Below are 17,832 nucleotides of genomic sequence, written 5' to 3'. Positions count from 1 at the left end.
TATGCATCACCCTGTTCCCATCATTCGTCTCAATAAACATCCCCAAACCACTTGGCTGATCTCACCTCCCACGCACAGCTTCTCCTTGTCAAATGGGAATAAGAACAGGGTCCGCGTGATAGGACGGCTCGAGCATCCAATCCCACAGGGCATAAGGCATCTGCTCCTGGCACATGGTAAGTGCTCAATAAACACCCATACGCAGCAGCAGAGAAAATGACCCCCGGCTCCACTGACAGCCAACTGGATGGAAAGAGGCTGCTCGCAAAGGATGCACCTGCCCAGCCCGATACTACTGACACAGCTTTAAAACCCGCAAGACATGGGCCTGGTGTTGTGGTACAGCAGGTGAACCCACCACTGGCAAGGCCAGGGTCCCACAGGAGTGCTAGTTTGAGTCCCAGCTGCTCTGCTTCTGACCCCGCTCCCTGCTAATGCGCCGGGGAAAGCAGACAGCCCACATGCTTGTGTCTCTGCACCCACGTGGAGGCCCAGATGGTGCCCTGGACTCCTGGCTTTGGACTGGCCCAGCCCCAACTATTGCAGCCATTTGGGGAGTGAACCAGCTGATGGAAGATCTCTCTTACTCCCTCACTCTGTAAATCTTTCAAATAAAATAAAATTTTTAAAAGATTTATTTATTTGAAAGACAGAGTTAGAGAGAGAGGTAGAGACAGGGAAGGGAGAGAGGTCTTCCATACACTGGTCCACTCCCCAGATGGCCACAACAGCCGGAGCTGCACATCCGAAGCCAGGAGCCAGGAGCTTCCTCTGGATTTTCCCATGCCGGTGCAGGGGCCCAAGGACTTGGGCCATCTTCTACTGCTTTCCCAGGCCACAGCAGAGAGCTTGATCAGAAGAGGAGCAGCCGGGGCTAGAACCGGTGCCCATATGGGATGCTGGCACTTCAGGCCAGGGCTTTAACCCACTGCACCACAGTGCTGGCCCCCGAATAAAGTAAATATTAAAAAAATAAATAATATAGAGGCTGGTGCTGTGGCATAGTGAGTAGGGCCACCACCTGCAGTGCCAGCATCCCATATGGGTGCCAGTTCTTGTCCTGGCTGCTCCATTTGCCATCCAGCTCTCTGCTATGGCCTGGGAAAGCAGTACAAGATAGCCCAAGTCCTTAGGCCCCTGCACCTATGTGGGAGACCCAGAAGCTCCTGGCTTCGGATCGGCACAGCTCCAGCCATTGCAGCCAATTGGGGAGTGAACAAGAGCTCTCTTGTTCAGACCTCTCTCTCTCTGGGTAACTCAGATTTTCAAATAAATAAATCTTTAAAAAATAAATATAAAACCTGCAAGGCAGTAATGGCCACGGCCATAGGCGATGTGTATGTATTGGTGTAGTTTACCATGAGCTCCCACTACTTGCAGATTCATCTATATGCTAGAAATCCCCCAGGCATGGTTGGAGCTCCTAGCTGGGTGCTGGACTTAGGGGAGCCCCCAAGGTCCCCCTCGGTCTCCTCCCTGCCTGCTGGGCACCCAGACTGCAAAACTAGGCCAATGTCCCCCCATACACATTCTGTGTCCTCAGCCTATGTGGACGCCTCCAAGCAGCGCGTGCACAAGACCAGGGACTGTCGTCACCCCTGGCAGCGGCCCGGGGCCCCCACACTCGGTCCATTTGTGTGATTGTTCACACAGGGCCAGCCTCCTCCGCAAGGGTGTCAGCTGCAAGAGGTCTGCCCTCTGGTCTGCCCTGCTCCCCGCTGAATGCCATCACCACACAGGGACAGTGAACATAGAATGAGCAAATCTTGCCTTACAAAGGGAGTGGAAGCACAAGTTGACGTTGCAAAAAGGTGCCACCAGATGGCGCAGTTGCTCAAAACGAGGCCGCTCCTGTTTCAGCGTGGAGTTCATCAGGTCAAGAGAAGTGCCCGGGGAGCCACGGAGACCCAGGCCAGCGGAATCCGGCAGGTCCCCCACTCTTGGGAAAGGCCTTTCTGGACCACTCCTCACTGCCAGCCCCCATCACTCTCCTACCTGCAGGGTTTTTCTAGAACACAGCCTGGCTGTCACCTGAACAGATAGTGGATCAGACAGGTGCTGTGCATCCCGTATGGCACTGGGGCACCTGTTCTAACCTCGGCTGTTCCACTTCCAACCCAGCTCCTTCCTGGTGTGCCTGGGAAGGCAGCAGGTGGCCCAAATCACTTCACCTCTCCAATTGTCAGATGAGGTTACACCTAGAATCCAGACTGGAGGACCAGGGAAGAGCTGACTAGAGCATGGAAGTGCCAGCCATTGTTACTGTCAGAGGCAGCTGCAAACAGGAAGTGGGCCCCAAGGGCTGCAGGGTGCAGTGCCAGCTACCAGGCAGGAATGGGCCCACCAAGGCAAGCTGGATCCCCAACAGGAATGCGCCATGACTTCTCTCCCTTCTCCATGGCACTCATCTCCTAAGACAATTGAGCAGCCAGGACTCAAACCTGTGTCCATATGGGATGCTGGCACTGGCCTCACCCCTCCACCACAGCCAAGACTACCATCACCTGTCCCCTTCCTTTCAGTGAAGTGCCCAGGCAGGATGCTTGGTAAGCTTTGGCCTCATAGGGTGGGGCCAGGCCCACAGAGGAACTGCAGCTCCAGACCCTCCCACCAGGCTCCAGGCTCCCCTTCCAGTACTGCCCACCTGGAGGCCAAGCAGGAGCACTGGTAACAGCACAGCCCATTGCCCCCCCCCCCCCCCATGTCCCAGGCTGTAGGTGGGAAACCAAGGACTCCATGGCCTAGGGGAGAAGCAGCCTGTGAGGGCTCAGGCGTTACAGGCTCTCCTGCCATGCCTAGATCTGTCAATCTGCCTTCCAAATATCAGAAACCTGGGCCAAGCACTGCGTGCTGTCACCACTGTTCAGTGTTTGTCTCCTGCGGCCAAGCACAAGGACACTCTGATTAAGAATTTTTAAAGATTATTTTATTCCAAGCAGGCTACAGAGGTTGAAGGTTCTCCCAAGTCTGATAACGCAGCTTCCTTGCTCCTCAGGCTCCGGTCAGGGCCTCGTGCGCCGGCTCCAAAGCACATTCTAGAAACACAAGCAGCCGCCATCAGTCGTTGCACTGTGCTCCAGTCAGGGACCACGTGGCAGGGACATGGAGCTTTCTGGATAAAGTCCACCCGCAGGCAGATGTATACATCACTCTGCACCTTGAACGTTGTCCTTAATTATCTTGACCCAAAAATGAGTTTTTCCTGGTAACATGGAGTTACAAAAATCTAGATAAGGACCACATCAAACTAAAAATGATGGATCATAGGATCATCTTTGATTCCCAATACATAACCTAAATTTAAATGCAGCTACAAAAGAACATGGACATCCATCCCAAAGGCACAGTGGATAAAGCCACCACCCGTACAGGTCAAGTCCTCACTGGTCCACTTCCTATACAGTTCTCCCTGCATTAGCCCGGGCCCTGCCTCCCACCGGAGACCGGCGGAAGCTCCAGGCTCCAGCCAGCTGGGGAGTGAACCAGTGCATCTTTCCTCAAACTGCCTTCCAGCACTGTAACTACAGAACTATTTTTACAACGCATCTGAGGTCAACGCTTCTCATCTCAACTACAACACCATACCTGCCTTGGGAACAGCGGTGGGGGCCCGCGTACCAGTCCAGCTCCTGCTGGTGTGTCCACTCCGGCGCGGGCCGCTGCCTTCAGCGCGGTCTGGCCCCAGCTGCTGGCATCAGGCGGGCGATCTCTTCCTTCCACCTAAAAATTTCAGGAAGTGAAACCCTGAGTAACGAGGGAACTACACACACATTTGATCCACGGAGAAGACATTCGTTTCTACACGCTCGAAGGTCTGTATGTAACAAGTATCAACTGAATCAGGCGACCTGGACGTCAAGAAGAAACCCCACTTTTCCCTTACGGAGAAGGGCTTATAGGCCCTAGGGTGCACATCACCTTGCTATGGGATCGGGGCGGGAAAGCAGCGAACTCACCTGTTACAGGACGAAGATCAGACACCGACGCACTGCCACACGGACTCCTGATCTGTAGGGAGGACAAAGCCAAGATGACCTCTGAGCAGAACCCAGAGCCAGCGCAACCCCCACTACAGAGCACAGGGAAGCAGGATCAGAGCTCCTGTGTGGCCAATGCATCAGACAAAACTGGCTAATTGTGTAGTTAGATCAACAGGGTCGATCTGATGGGGAAAAAAGTTGCGTCATCAGCTGCAAGGGCCGTGTCTGAGTCTGGGGAGTACAACGCCCAGAGGCAATGCCGAGCTGAGGGCCACTTGGGCTCCGCTTACCTTCCCCACAGGGGTCACCTAGGTCCATCCCAAGCATGGTGTCCGCTGAGAACAAGCTGCGAAGAAAACAGAGGAAAGCTGCCGTCACCCCGGCGCCTGGGGCGGCAGGATCCGGCGTGCTGCCGAGGCTGGCGGGTCAGACAGAAACTGGCTTAGAGAAGGTAGATCAACATGGTCGATCTGCCGGGGAAAAATCCAGTCATCACACACGCCAGTGGGGAGCTCGGTCGGCACGCTCGGAACCTCTGCCTTCAGAGCTTCCGCTGTTCGAGCAACGGCTCTGGCTAAGGCGAGAACACTCCAGGGCAGCGTTCAAAGACAGCGTACCGTGGAAGTGCCTCCCTGCTGCAAAGAAATTTAGATGCCTGACCGAAGACGGCCCAAGTCTCTGGGCCCCTGCAACCACATGGGCGACCCGGAAGATGCCCCTGGCTTCGGTCTGGCTCAGCCAAAGCTACTGTAGCCATTGGGGAGCGAACCAGCGGATGGAATACCGCTCTGTAACTGCCTTTCAAATTTAAAAAAGTGGCATGAAAGATATTAGGCATCACTTCTCTAAGGCCATTTCACTTTTGGAAATGTCTCTTAAAGGATCTCTTCTCTAGGAATTTACCAATGAATTGTGACACAAACCATTTAAGGCTCTTTAAAGAACGTCCGGGGTGGCGCTGTGGCATAGGCTATGCCTACAGGGCCGGCATCCCACATGGCTGCTGGTTCCTATGCAGCTCCCTGCTTATGTGGCTGGGAAAGCATCAGAAGATGGCCCAAGATCCGGGCCCTGCAGCCACGTGGGAGACGCGGCCCAGCCCCTGCTGTGCGGTCATTTGGGTTGTGAACCAGCGGACGGAAGACCCCTTCTCCGTACCGTAGAGGCCCAGAGCCAGCTCTAAGCCCCCGGTCCTGCAGGCCCCGCGTTATCAGGGTGCAGGCTCGTGTCCCGGGTCCTCGCTCCTGACCTGGCTTCCTGCTAACGCGCCGGGGCAGGCGGTGGGCGCCCAAGTGCGGGGCCGGGGACACACTGGGGGCGAACCGCCGACTCCTCACTCCCGAAGTGAGGACCCCAACAGGATCAACTACCCAATGCTCAGTCTAACCCCCGTGGGAGCTCCGCGAAGCACGTGTCCCCACGACGCGCTTACCCTGCAGACCGAGGTTCGAGGCCCGCATCTGGCGCTCCCGCGCAAGCCCAGGTCACTCCGGCCTCGCACGTCCGTGCCGTCCCCTCGGACCTACGAGACAAGGGATCGGTCGCCATCTCCCCACGCCCAGAGCCGCCCGGCGCGGCCTTCCGCGGCTGGCGTATCAGAACCAACTGGCAAACGTTCTAAAACCTCAGCATGGCCGATCTGACGGGGAAAAAAGTGAGGTCATCATGCACACCAGCCGTGCCGACTCCTCCGCCCGCGGCCTTGGGGCGACCCCAGGGGAGACGGGGAACTGCGCAGGGCCGACGGGACGGCCGGGATAAAGATGGAGCGCAGCGGGGCCTCCACTCACCACACACAAAGCGGGGCTTCGACACTGGGAAACATCGTGCGAGACACCACGCTGCTGCGGGCCAACCGCGAGCCAACCGCCGCCGACGCGAAAGGACAGACAGGGACGAGGCCAGCCCTTATATAACCCTAGAGCGTCTTGCGCCTGCGCACTCGGCTCGAAACGCGCCGCGCGGGGCCCCCTGGGAAATGTAGTCTCCGGGTCGCGCAGCGCTCTAATGGTCGGCCAGGCCGCGTCTAGCCCCGCCCCCTTCCCCGGACACCGCGGGCCGCCCGGGCTTCTCGGCTGCACCGCCATGTCGCTCCTCAAGCGCACCCAGCCGCCCGCCGGGTCCCCCGTCCGCCGGGACCGACTGAGGCCCGCGACGGCCTGGGGCCCAGTCAGCCCGCCCCCCGCAGTCCCCTCCCCTCAGCCGCGCCCTCCGGAGCCCGCCGGCCCCGCCGCTGAGGGGAGCTGAGGCGACAGCCGCCGGCAGAGCTGCGGCGCCGGCTGCCGGGGCCCCCGCCTCCTCCTCCTCCTCCTCCTCCTCTTCCTCCTCCTCCGGGCCGCCCGCCCGGCTCCTCGCCCCGCCCAGAGCCTGCGGGGAACGGAAACCGAAAGTGCGCGGCGCCGGGCGGGGCCGCCGAGCAGCCGGGGCCGGAGCGCGAGCTGCAGCCGGCGGCGGCGAGAGGACGCGCCGAGCGGGTGAGTGGCCCCTGCCCCAGCGCCGCACCTGCTGGCCAGCCCCCGCGACCCCCGGCGCCGCTCCGCCGCTGCCCCCGCCCGGGAGCCCCGGTGCCCCCAGCGCCCCTGCTCGGCATCTCCCCGTCCCCAGCGCCGGTGTCACCCCGCAGCCCCGGAGCCGCTGTCCGCCCCTCGGCCGCTGCCCTCCGGCCTGGCCATCGGGCTTCCCCCTGGTCCTCACCCCCGCCTGGTGCCGGGCGCGCTCAGCACCCCGCCCGCCGCCCCTGCCCGAGTCCAGCTCTGGGCCCCCGGCCCCCGGCTGCAGCCCGGGGATGCCGCCACCCCGCAGCCCGGCACCTCCGGCAGAGCCCGGGCCCCTCAGGACCCTGGAGACCTCCCCCCCCGGAGCCCGCTCCCCGGGCCCCCCGCCCCGGCACCAGCGTGACCGCCACTCATTTTCCTCTTCGTGGCCCTTCGGCCTTGAATCATCAAAAAACCCACTTTAGGCTGTTGTTTTCGTGCGCTTCCTGTTTCTCTCCGGTCCGCTCTCCCCAACATGTCTTCTATGGCTTCTAAGCCAGGAATTTTCTGGGCCCGTTTTTGATGTTTTTCAGCAAGAGGAAGAAGGGATTTCCCCCTCTGAAAATGTTTAAAAATCAGAAAAGAGAGCCTCAGCGTGTCGGAGCCTCCCGGGGTTTAAGATGAGGGGAGAGGCCACCACAAGTGGCCCCAGGGGAAGAGCGGGGGCTCCTTTTTCTGGTGAGGGTAGACGCTCCCCTCAGAGAGCGCCAAACCCATTCGCAGTTTCCAGCCGTGAATATTTTAGAACTCAGTGAGGACACTCTCGGAAATGCCTCGCTGAGCCCTGAGTCACCTGGTTCCCAGCCCTCGCGATGCGGGGGACTTGGACTGCGAAGTTCCCTCGAGGGGGCTTCCTTCCTGGTACTCTTGTAGGACCCGTGTGGAGACAGAGAAAGGAGGAGAATTGCGGGTTGCTAGCTGGTTCTTGAAGATGCTAGGCCTTGTAGATGCGAAGCCTCCTGTACTGAAACGTGTAATTTATTTGTCTTGATTCAGTGGCGTGGAGGGCTCCATCGTTTGGCTGTGTTCCAAAGAGCAGGATGCGCGCTAACTGCTCACTAATTATGTGCACACCATAGGGTTCCGCAGGCTGTGGAGCACAGTGTGGTGTACAAGCCAGGCTGGGGGCCAAGTGCACGGTGTTGGATTCCTTTCTGCTCTGGCAACATCAGTTGTCTGCTTTATGAGAGAGGAAACCGAAACCTAGTAACTTGGCTACCAGCAGAAACCAAACAGCAGCCTGGAGTGCGAATTGGCTCCTCCTCCTACCCCCGGGAAAGTGCAAGGGTACAGAGAAGGGGGGATTTGAACACTTGAGGTCACCGACATTGTGCATCTCATGTTCTCTGTCATCATCGGGCCCCACAGCATTGAGCGCTCCTGCCTGTGGCTTAGCTCTGCATTTTGCTCTTAGTTAATAAGTCGCTAAAACGTAGAGGCAGCAGGACAGGCTTGCTGGTGTTCGGCTTCTGCCGTTAGGGGCTGTGTTTCAAGAGCAGCGCTAATTCTCACCCTGTGCAGTGTCCTGGAGAACTGAAAGCCCCGGGATCGTGGAGGAATTCAAGTGACACAGGCATGGAGGACAGAAGACCTCGGCTGGAGGCCAGGCCCAGGAATCCCCACACCAACCAAAGAGGTGAGGAGGTCTCCTGGCTGAAGAGAAGCAGCTTCTGGAAATAAGAGAAGGCGTCAGGTTCCCTCTGAACGCGCAGGCTCACCAAAGATTGCCTGTATCTCTCAAGGGAAGCATAACTTAGTCCTTAGCTACAGCGTGAATGACTGAAAAACAGGCGGCCCTCCTCGTTCCCTAAGAGCTGATGAGTGGGTGCAGCTCGCGTTAGCAACAGCAGTAATAAGATGTCAGACAGGGAAACAACTTTGGTCTAGAGCAGCACGGTCCAACAGAAATGCAAGGCAAAAACATGATTTTTAATTTTCTAGTAGCGTCGTTTTAAAAAGTAAGAAAAAGATGAAATTTATTTTTCAAATGTAATGCTCATTTAATGAAGTTTATTCTGGTGTCTTAACCCAATATATCAAAATGCTATCTTTTTTTAAAAAAGTTTTTTTTTTTTTTTTTTTGAAAGTCAGAGTTACAGAGAGGCAGAGAGAGAGGTCTTCCATCTACTGGTTTGATCCCCAAATGGCCACACAGCTGGAGCTGGGCCGATCCGAAGCCAGGAGCCAAGAGCTTCCAGGTGTCCCATGAGGGTGCAGAGGCCCAAGCACTTAGACTGCCTCCTGTTGCTTTCCCAGGCCATAGATGGATTGGAAGTGGAGCAGCTAGGTCTCCAGCCGGCATCCATGTGGGATGCCAGCACTGCAGGTGGCTGCTTTACCTGCTACACCACAGCACCGGCCCCAGAATGCTATTATTTTATCATAATAATTAGTTTTAATAATATTTTTGTCTCCCCAAATACTCGAATGTTATTATTTTAAGATGTTATCCATAGGGACTGGTGCTGTGGCGCAGCTGGTTAAGCCACAGCATACAGCACCAGCGTTCATAGTGATACCAGTTCAAGTCCCAGCTGTTCCACTTCTGACCCAGCTCCCTGCTAATGCTCCTGGGAGAGCAGTAGAGGATGGCCCAAGTCGTTGGGCCCCTGCACCGTTGTGGGAGACCTGGAAGAAGCTCCTGGCTCCTGGCTTCCACCTGGCCCAGCCCTGGTTGTTGAGGCCATTTGGAGAGTGACCCAGCAGGTGGAAGACTCCTTTCTCTGTCTCTTTTTCTCTCTCTGGTAACACTTTCAAATAACTAACCAAATCTTTTTTTAAAATGTTGTCAGTAGAAAAATTTAATGAAATATTTAATTTTTTTATACTAAATCTTAAAAATTCCATGTGAATTTTACACAAATGAATTTGGACTAGCCACATTTTGCATGAGTCATAGCCACGTGTGGCCAGTGGCTTTGTTTTGCATTGTGCAGGTCTAGAGTCCTAGCGTCAAAGCAGAGTCACTTCCATGAAGTCACTCACTGTGCTCAGAACGCTCTTAGCAAACAACGCCCGGTTTCCGTCCAGTTTGCAACATGTCCTCTTACGTTTTAGCTGTGGAACGACTGAGGACAACTCTGACTTTGTTTTATGAGCTGTATGAATGTTGAAAGAAGGAGAAATGTTAGAATTTCCTGTTCTCCCAAGACTTGTAATCAAATCAAAATAGTAAAAGAAGAACTTCTGTATTTTGGGAATTTGAAAAGTAAATATGAACATAGCAATTATTAAAAAGGTAGAGCTCAGTTATATTTTACCATATATTCCTTCATGTTGTCACATTAACATTTTTCTACAGAGTACAAAATGGGAAACTACATGTAAATGGACTTAGCATCTGATGTCCAGAAATGATATGACCATCTCAAAAATAATGTGCTTTACAGCTTTTAGAGCATTCTCTATCGTTAAATCACTGTATACAGTCCTTTGTGTTTGTTTTTAAAATGCCCATGTTATTCTGCTAAGTTGGGTCAGCTCCAGAGTCCATTGGAGAGGAAAGGAAAGTGAGAAGAACTGGACTTGGGTATGCTGGGCAAGGTCACTTAGGAAACACGCAGCAGATCCAGCAGGAGTTTGGCCTCTGTGCCGTGGGGGCGTCCCCGCCCCCGGCTTCCTGTGTGAGCCTGACAGTCAGGACCGGCAGGCTGACCTCAGGCTGCAGAAGGGAAGAGAACTTAGGTTTCGCTTTTCAGTTTCCTGCCTCTAAATTTGAGTTTCAGTTTCCTGATTCCCAGTCTGCAGCTCAGAAGTGTCTTGGTAAAGGAAGCTACACCTTCCTCTTTCCCATTCAAGCTGCATTTGCTGACGTTAGGCAAAGTCGGGTAGTGCTTTTCCTTCATAGTTTTATTCCACTTGATAAATGTATTATGGTAAATGTTTAGCAGAACCAGAGTTGGGCGGGTGTTCCCTGCTTCAATGTGTCAGATGCTATACATTACCCATAATAAGCAGTGTATAAACATTTAATCTTTTTTTAAGATTTATTTATTTATTTGAAAGAGTTACACAGAGGAGAGGCAGAGAGAGACAGAGAGAGAGAGAGAGAGGTCTTCCATCCGATGGTTCATTCCCCAATTGGCCACAACGGCCGGAGCTGTGCAGAATCCGAAGCCAGGAGCCAGGAGCTTCTTCTGGGTCTCCCACGTGGGTGCAGGAGCCCAAGGACTTGAGCTATCTTCTACTGCTTTCCCAGGCCACAGTAGAGAGCTGGATTGGAAGTGGAGCAGCTGGGTCTCGAACCGGTGCCCATATGGGATGCCGGCTCTTCAGGCCAGGGTATTAACCCGCTGCGCCACAGCACCAGCCCCAACATTTAATCTTTACCACAGCATGGAAACTGGGGGAACTTGGCTAAGGTTACACAGTGAAAAAGTGGCCAAGCCAGTATTTGAACCAGGGCTCGTTGGCCCTGAAACCCGTGTCTGACTGTTACTTGGAAGTGGCTGGAGACTGGAAGCAAGAGCTCATCTGTGTGACCCCTGAAACTGAGAGCCAGCTCGGAAAGGCTAACTGAGAGACAGTATGCGTTTGTTCTGCAGTGTGTGTTATGCGCTCAGTAGGTGCTGATTCCTTTTCCCTTTTATGTCCTCTGGGGGAGAAACTATTTTCATCACCTGTTCAGCAGCAGTAATAATCTTTAAACATGACTTGGTAGGAATCCTCTTTCCCCTTCAGTAAAAATTGAGCTCCTTAAAGGGATTATTTTGGGAAATGAGAGCATGATCATTTTTTCCTATTGGGTTTCCTTGCCCCTTGATTCTTATGCTTTCCCTCTGTTTCCATTGTATTTAGGGCCTGTGGATGGAGAACTACCACATAGACCTAGAAGTCAGGCCAATAACCCAGCAGCCACTGCTCTCAGAGGAGGAGCCAACCACCCTGGAAGACACCCTAGGGCCAACAACCCTACTGTTCCTCACCGGCAAAGGGAAGAGAGGTTTGCAGCCATGGGCAGGAACCCACATCAGGGAAGGAGGAACCAGGAGGGGCATACCGGTGATGAAGCTAGAGACCAAAGACATGGTCAGGAAAATGACGCCAGGCGGAGAAACGGCAACCAGGAGGGTAGAAACCGCAGACCCCCGTGGTTCAATGAGAATTTCCAGCAGTGGCGCCCCCCCAGCCAGAAGCCTGCCGAGCAGCCACAGCAGGTGAAGAAGCTGGGCTATAAGTTTCTCGAAAGCCTGCTTCAGAAGGACGCCTCCGAGGTGGTCATCACGCTGGCCACCAGCGCAGGGCTGAAGGAGCTCCTGTCTCACTCCTCCATGAAACCCAGCTTCCTGGAGCTCATCTGCCGGGTCCTGCGCAAGGCCTGCAGCTCCAGGATGGACCGCCAGAGCATTCTGCACGTGCTGGGCATATTGAAGAACTCCAAATTCCTCAAAGTCTGCCTGCCCAGTTATGTGGTCGGCATGATCACCGAGCCCCTTCCCGACGTTCGAAACCAGTATCCGGAACATCTGAGCAACATCATCTCCCTCCTTCAGGACCTTGTAAGCATCTTCCCCGCCAGCTCTGTGCAGGAAACGTCCATGCTCATTTCCCTCCTGCCCGCCTCCCTGAACGCTTTGAGAGCCTCTGGTGTGGACATAGAGGAGGAGACAGAGAAGAACCTGGAAAAGGTGCAGACCATTGTTGAACATCTGCAGGAAAAAAGACGAGAGGGCACTTTAAGAGTGGACACCTACACCCTAGTGCAGCCTGAAGCAGAAGGCCACGCGCAGGGCTACCGGACCGTGCCCATTTACCCCACCTACAATGAAGTGCACTTGGACGAGAGGCCCTTCCTTCGGCCCAACATCATCTCTGGAAAATACGACAGCACAGCCATCTACCTGGATACCCACTTCCGACTCCTGCGAGAAGACTTTGTCAGACCCCTACGGGAAGGCATTCTAGAGCTTCTGCAAAGCTTTGAAGACCAGGGCCTGAGGAGGAGGAAGTTCGACGACATCCGAATCTACTTCGATGCCAGGATTATCACGCCTGTGTGCTCGTCTTCAGGCATCGTCTACAAGGTTCAGTTTGACACAAAGCCACTGAAGTTTGTTCGCTGGCAGAACTCCAAGCGGCTGCTCTATGGGTCTTTGGTGTGCATGTCCAAGGACAACTTTGAAACATTCCTCTTTGCCACTGTCTCTAACCGGGAGCACGAAGACCTGTGCCGAGGAATTGTGCAGCTCGGCTTCAACGAGCAGAGCCAGCAGCTGCTCGCGGAGGTGCAGCCTTCGGACTCTTTCCTGATGGTGGAGACCACGGCTTACTTTGAGGCCTACAGGCATGTCCTGGAGGGGCTCCAGGAGGTGCAGGAGGAGGACGTGCCCTTCCAGAGGAACATCGTGCAGTGCGACTCTCACGTGGAAAAGCCCAGGTACTTGCTGATGGGGGGCAGATACGATTTTACCCCCTTAATAGAGAACCCGTCAGTCACTGGGGACTCTCTGAGGAACGCCGAGGCCTTGAGACATGCGAGAGTTAACATCCTAGACTCTGGCCAGTGGCCCTCCAAAGAAGCCCTGAAGCTGGACGACTCCCAGATGGAAGCCTTGCAGTTCGCTCTCACGAGGGAGCTGGCCATCATTCAAGGACCTCCTGGAACAGGTAGGACAGAGTTTTTCAAGCCTATGACATTTGCCTTGAGATAGGCTGGACACTATGTTGCTAGATAGAATGTCTCGTCAAGTAGCTGCTCATAGTGATTTTCCCATGGGAACCATTGACATGCACAGTAATATACCAAACCCAGAAGACTCGGGAAGGCTGCTAGAGGGGCCAGCAAAGTGGCACAGGGGGTTAGGTCCCCGCTTGCAACACTAGCACCCCATATCTGAGTACCTTCCAGTCCCCGCTGCTCCACTTCCTAACCAGATTTCTGCTAATGTGCCTAGGAAAGCAGTGGAGGACGGCCTGAGTGCTTGGGCTCCTGCCACACACATGGGAGACCACAGTGGATTTCCAGGCCCCTGGCTTCGGCAATTGCTACCCTTTGGGGAGTGAACCAGTGCCTGGAAAATCTCTTTCTCTGTCTCTCACTCTCTGTCTAGAACACTGCCTTTCAAATAAATAATAAATAAATCTTTTAAAAAAGATGTTGCTAGAGGTCAAACTTAGGGAAGACTCATTATCTCTGCTTCATAACGAGGATATTAATTTTTTCAATTTTATATTACTTTTAATTAAATAGTATCAAATATTAATAGCACTATATACCAAGCACTGTTTTTATTTTAAAGATTTTATTTATTAGGGGCTGGCACTGTGGCATAGTGGATAAAGCCACCGCCTGCAGTGCCAGCATCCCATATGGGCTCCGGTTCGAGTCCTGGCTGCCCCACTTCCAATCCAGCTCTCTGCTATGGCCTGGGAAAGCAGTAGAAGATGCCCCAAGTCCTTGGACTCTTGCACCTGTGTGGGAGACCCGGAAGAAGCTCCTGGATCCTGGCATCAGATCAGCCCAACTCCAGCTGTTGAGACCGTATGGAGAGTGAACCAGTGGATTATTTATTTGAAAGACAGAGTTACAGAGAGAAAGGGAGAGACTGACCTTCCATCCACTAGTTCACTGGTTCACTTCCCAGATGACTGCAGTGGTAGGGACCGGACCTGGTGGAAGCTAGGAACTTCATCTGGGTCCCCCACGTAGGTTCAGGGGCCCAAGCACTTGAGTCATCTGCTGCTGCTTTCCCAGGTGCATTAGCAGGGAGCTGGATCAGAAGTGGAGCAGCTGGAATGGGAACCGGCACTCGTGGGACGACAGCTCAGCCAGCCATGCCCCAACACCAGCCCTATTTCCTCTTGTGCCACTCTAATATCTACAGGATAGTAACCACTGTCAGTACCTGGATGTGTGCCTTTGGAGCAGGTCTCCAAGGTTCACGCTGATGTATCTGCAGATTTTTATATTCACATGTGTACACATATGCTTTTTCTGTTACTTAGTAGCAAAGATAGGCTCATGCTCTATGTGTTGGTCTATAATTTTTTTAAGTGCAGCAACGTGTTATATACATATTTACAGTCTTTACATTATAGTCATGATTAGAGAGGGACATCATTCTTTTTACTATGCCTGCGTAATACTCTAGAGTCTGAATGTACCATAATTTTTTTCTTTTGGTATTATATATAGTGCTATAGTAAGTGTCCGTATGTTTATACATCTGTGTCTCTATATGTGTGTATCTTTGGGTACTCTGCTTATTATTTCTGCAGATTTTCCCCCAAAAGTAAGAAACTAATAATTATGATAGGTATGTTAAATTAACCTCCCAAAAGGATGTAACAACAACAACAACAAAAGGAACAGGAAGAGATCTTTAAAAATACTATTAAAGTAATGACAAGTCAGGATAAAAAAAATTCGTATACCAGAATGGAGAATTCTTTCTGATAAGAATCACCTATATAAAGGAAAATCTGCATAATTTAAAATGATGTTTTAAGGGCTTTAAGAAAAGGGAAGGGGGAAGATGTATCTGTTTATGCTCCTACCAGTAATTCTGACTTCCTGCTAATGCTAACTCTGGGAGACAGCTGATGGCTCAAGTACTGGAGTCCCTGCTACCAGTGTGGGAGACCTGGATTGAATTGTGGGTTCCTGGCTTTGTCCAGGTCTGACACCACCTATTGTGGGCGTTTAGGGAGTGAATCTGTGGATGGAAGATCTCTCTCTGTCTGCCTTTCAAATAAAAAATCAATATATTTTTAAACTTTAAAAAATTTTTGAAATCCTTACAGTTTTTTCATAATAGATGTTTCTATGAACTTTTTGAATACCTCTGTATGTTGTGAATATTTAGGCAAATGCCTACTTACATTTATTTTTCACCATTTTCTTTATTTTTTTTAAAGATTTATTTATTTATTTATTTGAATGGCAGAATTACAGAGAGGCAGAAGCAGAGAGAGAGGTCTTCTATCCCCTGGTTTACTCCTCAGATGGCCTCAACAGCCAGAGCTAAGCTGATCTGAAGCCAGGAGCCAGGAGCTTCTTCTGGGTCTCCCACATGGGTGCAGGGGCCCAGGGACTTGGGTCATGCTTTTCCAGGCCATGACAGAGAGCTGGATCGGAAGAGCAGCTGGGACTAGAACCAGTGCCCATATGGGATGCTGGCAGCACAGGCAGAGGATTAACCTACTGCGCCACAGTGCTGGCCCCCCCTAAAATAAATCTTTTAAAAATAAAATTGCTATGTGAAATTGGAAACAATATACTTATGTATGTCCACAAATCAGAAATTAGCTAAAAAACGGCTTTAGAACTCTAAAACAAATGTGAGGGGGGATTCTTTTGGTATACTAATAGAGAATTGCCTCTGAAATACAGGAAGTGGAAAAAAGCAGGGTATAGGACAATGTAAACAGGCTATTTGTATGTAAATACTTTTTGTGTTTTCAAAAGAAAAGGGAAGACTGAAAACATGCATTCATATTTGTTTGTCTGCATACAGCGTAGAAAGATGGGCTCTGGGGAGTTCACAGGGGACCGGGAACACATGCGGGGGTTGGGGGCTTCTTGTATCACACCCATTTCAGGCGCTGGGGTTTGGTACCATCTCGATGCATTAACTCAACATAATTATAAAAAAGAAAGATTTTGCTCTAAGTGATTACTCCTTTTAGGGAATGTCTGAATTTTTTAACTCCATTTTCGTTATTTTCTAGGCAAAACCTATGTGGGGCTAAAGATTATCCAGGCCCTTCTAACCAACGAGTCTGTGTGGCAGATCAGCCTGCAGAAGTTCCCCATCTTGGTCGTGTGTTACACCAACCATGCTTTGGACCAGTTTCTGGAAGGTAGTGTTCGGTGACAAGACAATGACGGTTGAACGTCTCCGTAGCTTTTTCTGTTGCTTTTTTGAACAAACTCCGTAGTCCTTATTCGAACCTAGAACGCCCCAGGGGACCTATCCCAGTCTGTCTCTGAACCTCATCTCCTACTGCTCCCCTGTTCTTCCTGACCCCAGCAGTACTGTCTCCCCATACTTGACTTCCTCCCGCTCCTCCTTTGCCCCATTCTGTTCCCCTGCCTTCTCCCTTCTCCCTCTTCCTTCAGCTGGAGTTCAGCCAACCTGGCTGGCTCTGATTCATTCTTTAGGTCGCACCTTAGATCTCTCTTCTCCAGGTAGACTTTCCCTGTTGCCCCCAGACATCACAAAGTTAAGTCACCTTTTGTATTGTTTTTTCTTTCTGTGCAATATATTTTATGTGTCTCTACTGTAGACGATACACACTGTGAGGCCTGGGCCTGTTTCCTTGCTGTAGTCACAGCTCCTGGCACCTATTAGGCACTCAAGAAAATACTAATTGTGTTAATGAATATGAGTACCTTTCATTTTGCTAAGAACATTATCTTCCATACATCTATACCCCTCTTTCACCTAGATAAATCTTTGTTCTCAGAGTCCCGGTTTAAATATTAGATCTTCAAGAATCGGTCCTTACCCATATTAAGCAAGGCCCCCTGCCACCCACTTAAAGCATCAGGTGCTAAGTACTTATACTTCCCAGTATTGTAAGAAACTGTTTTATGAATATCTTCTCTGCTGGGCTGTGAGACAAGAGAACAAATCAGGAATTGAGTCTGTGTTTAGGTTGCTATGGCTTCAGAACCAGGCACAAGCCTGGAACTTAGAAGCATCAGTAAACCTGCAGGGAATAGCAGATCATGTTTACCAAGAGCTTGCTGTGTACTGGCCCCTGGCTAGAAGCTACGGAGACATACTCTCATTTATCCAACGACAGCTCTGTTGTGAAGGTGCTGCCGTCTCCAAATCACAGAGAAACTGAGACTCAGGTAACTTGGCCCAGGTCACACAGCAGTGAGAGCTGGAGCCAAGGTCCCCTGGCTGCAGAGCCTGCGCTCGTGAGCACTGTACCGCGCACTCCCCTGGCTGTGTCCTCCTGTGGCCTTCTTGCTTGCTGTAAGTGCAAGTTTGTTCCCTGAGGGTCCGGCTGAGGCAATATAGCTCTCCCTTGAGAATGCAGCCTAGCTCCTCTCAACCCTGCAAAACTCTGCTTTGCTCCACAGGCATCTACAAGTGTCAGAAAACCAGCATCGTGCGTGTAGGCGGAAGAAGCAACAGTGAAATCCTGAAGCAGTTCACTCTGAGGGAGCTGAGGAACAAGCGGGAATTCCGCCGCAACCTGCCCATGCACCTGCGCAGGGCCTACATGAGCGTGAGTCCCCGCTCCGGCACATCTGAGGCAGCCCCAGGGGACCTGCAAAGACCGCAGTGGCTTTCTGGATAAACAGCCCAGGGTCGGGCGGAGGCTTCCCAGAGCTCTGAAGGCCCGGCTCCGTCCGGCATTCC

General features: G+C 52.4%; 1 protein-coding gene, 1 long non-coding RNA gene and 3 other non-coding genes across 7 annotated transcripts in view; 1 reads left to right on the top strand and 4 right to left on the bottom strand.

The window, feature by feature from the left end:
- Positions 1 to 2,904: 2,904 nt before the first annotated feature.
- On the bottom strand, positions 2,905 to 5,894 carry LOC133769126 (uncharacterized). Of its 3 annotated transcripts, none has more exons than XR_009867107.1 (6): positions 5,771 to 5,894; positions 5,413 to 5,502; positions 4,271 to 4,326; positions 3,957 to 4,008; positions 3,619 to 3,720; positions 2,905 to 3,202 (listed from the first exon to the last, which is right to left on the bottom strand). It is a non-coding gene; the product is annotated as an uncharacterized LOC133769126 (long non-coding RNA). The 3 variants fall into 3 exon arrangements; XR_009867106.1 differs by having other exon boundaries at positions 3,586 to 3,720; positions 5,771 to 5,887; XR_009867105.1 differs by having other exon boundaries at positions 2,905 to 3,035; positions 3,586 to 3,720; positions 5,771 to 5,885.
- On the bottom strand, positions 4,109 to 4,200 carry LOC133769283 (small nucleolar SNORD12/SNORD106). Its single transcript, XR_009867170.1, has one exon. It is a non-coding gene; the product is annotated as a small nucleolar SNORD12/SNORD106 (small nucleolar RNA).
- LOC133769285 (small nucleolar SNORD12/SNORD106) lies at positions 4,398 to 4,486 on the bottom strand. Its single transcript, XR_009867172.1, has one exon. It is a non-coding gene; the product is annotated as a small nucleolar SNORD12/SNORD106 (small nucleolar RNA).
- LOC133769284 (small nucleolar SNORD12/SNORD106) lies at positions 5,567 to 5,657 on the bottom strand. The gene has a single exon (XR_009867171.1). It is a non-coding gene; the product is annotated as a small nucleolar SNORD12/SNORD106 (small nucleolar RNA).
- A 497-nt stretch (positions 5,895 to 6,391) lies between the features above and the next one.
- The window catches only part of ZNFX1 (zinc finger NFX1-type containing 1), a 28,410-nt gene continuing 16,969 nt past the window's right edge, over positions 6,392 to 17,832 (top strand). The window contains exons 1-5 of the mRNA XM_062204337.1: positions 6,392 to 6,454; positions 8,036 to 8,150; positions 11,312 to 13,120; positions 16,184 to 16,315; positions 17,550 to 17,698. Of these exons, the coding sequence (XP_062060321.1) occupies positions 8,090 to 8,150; positions 11,312 to 13,120; positions 16,184 to 16,315; positions 17,550 to 17,698 (2,151 nt within the window). The 5' untranslated portion in view covers positions 6,392 to 6,454; positions 8,036 to 8,089. The remainder of the gene's footprint in view (positions 6,455 to 8,035; positions 8,151 to 11,311; positions 13,121 to 16,183; positions 16,316 to 17,549; positions 17,699 to 17,832) is intronic.

This window comes from Lepus europaeus, chromosome 10 (assembly GCF_033115175.1).
Source record: "Lepus europaeus isolate LE1 chromosome 10, mLepTim1.pri, whole genome shotgun sequence".
NCBI classification, from domain to species: Eukaryota; Metazoa; Chordata; class Mammalia; order Lagomorpha; family Leporidae; genus Lepus; species Lepus europaeus.
This window is presented reverse-complemented; position numbering and strand designations above follow the sequence as displayed.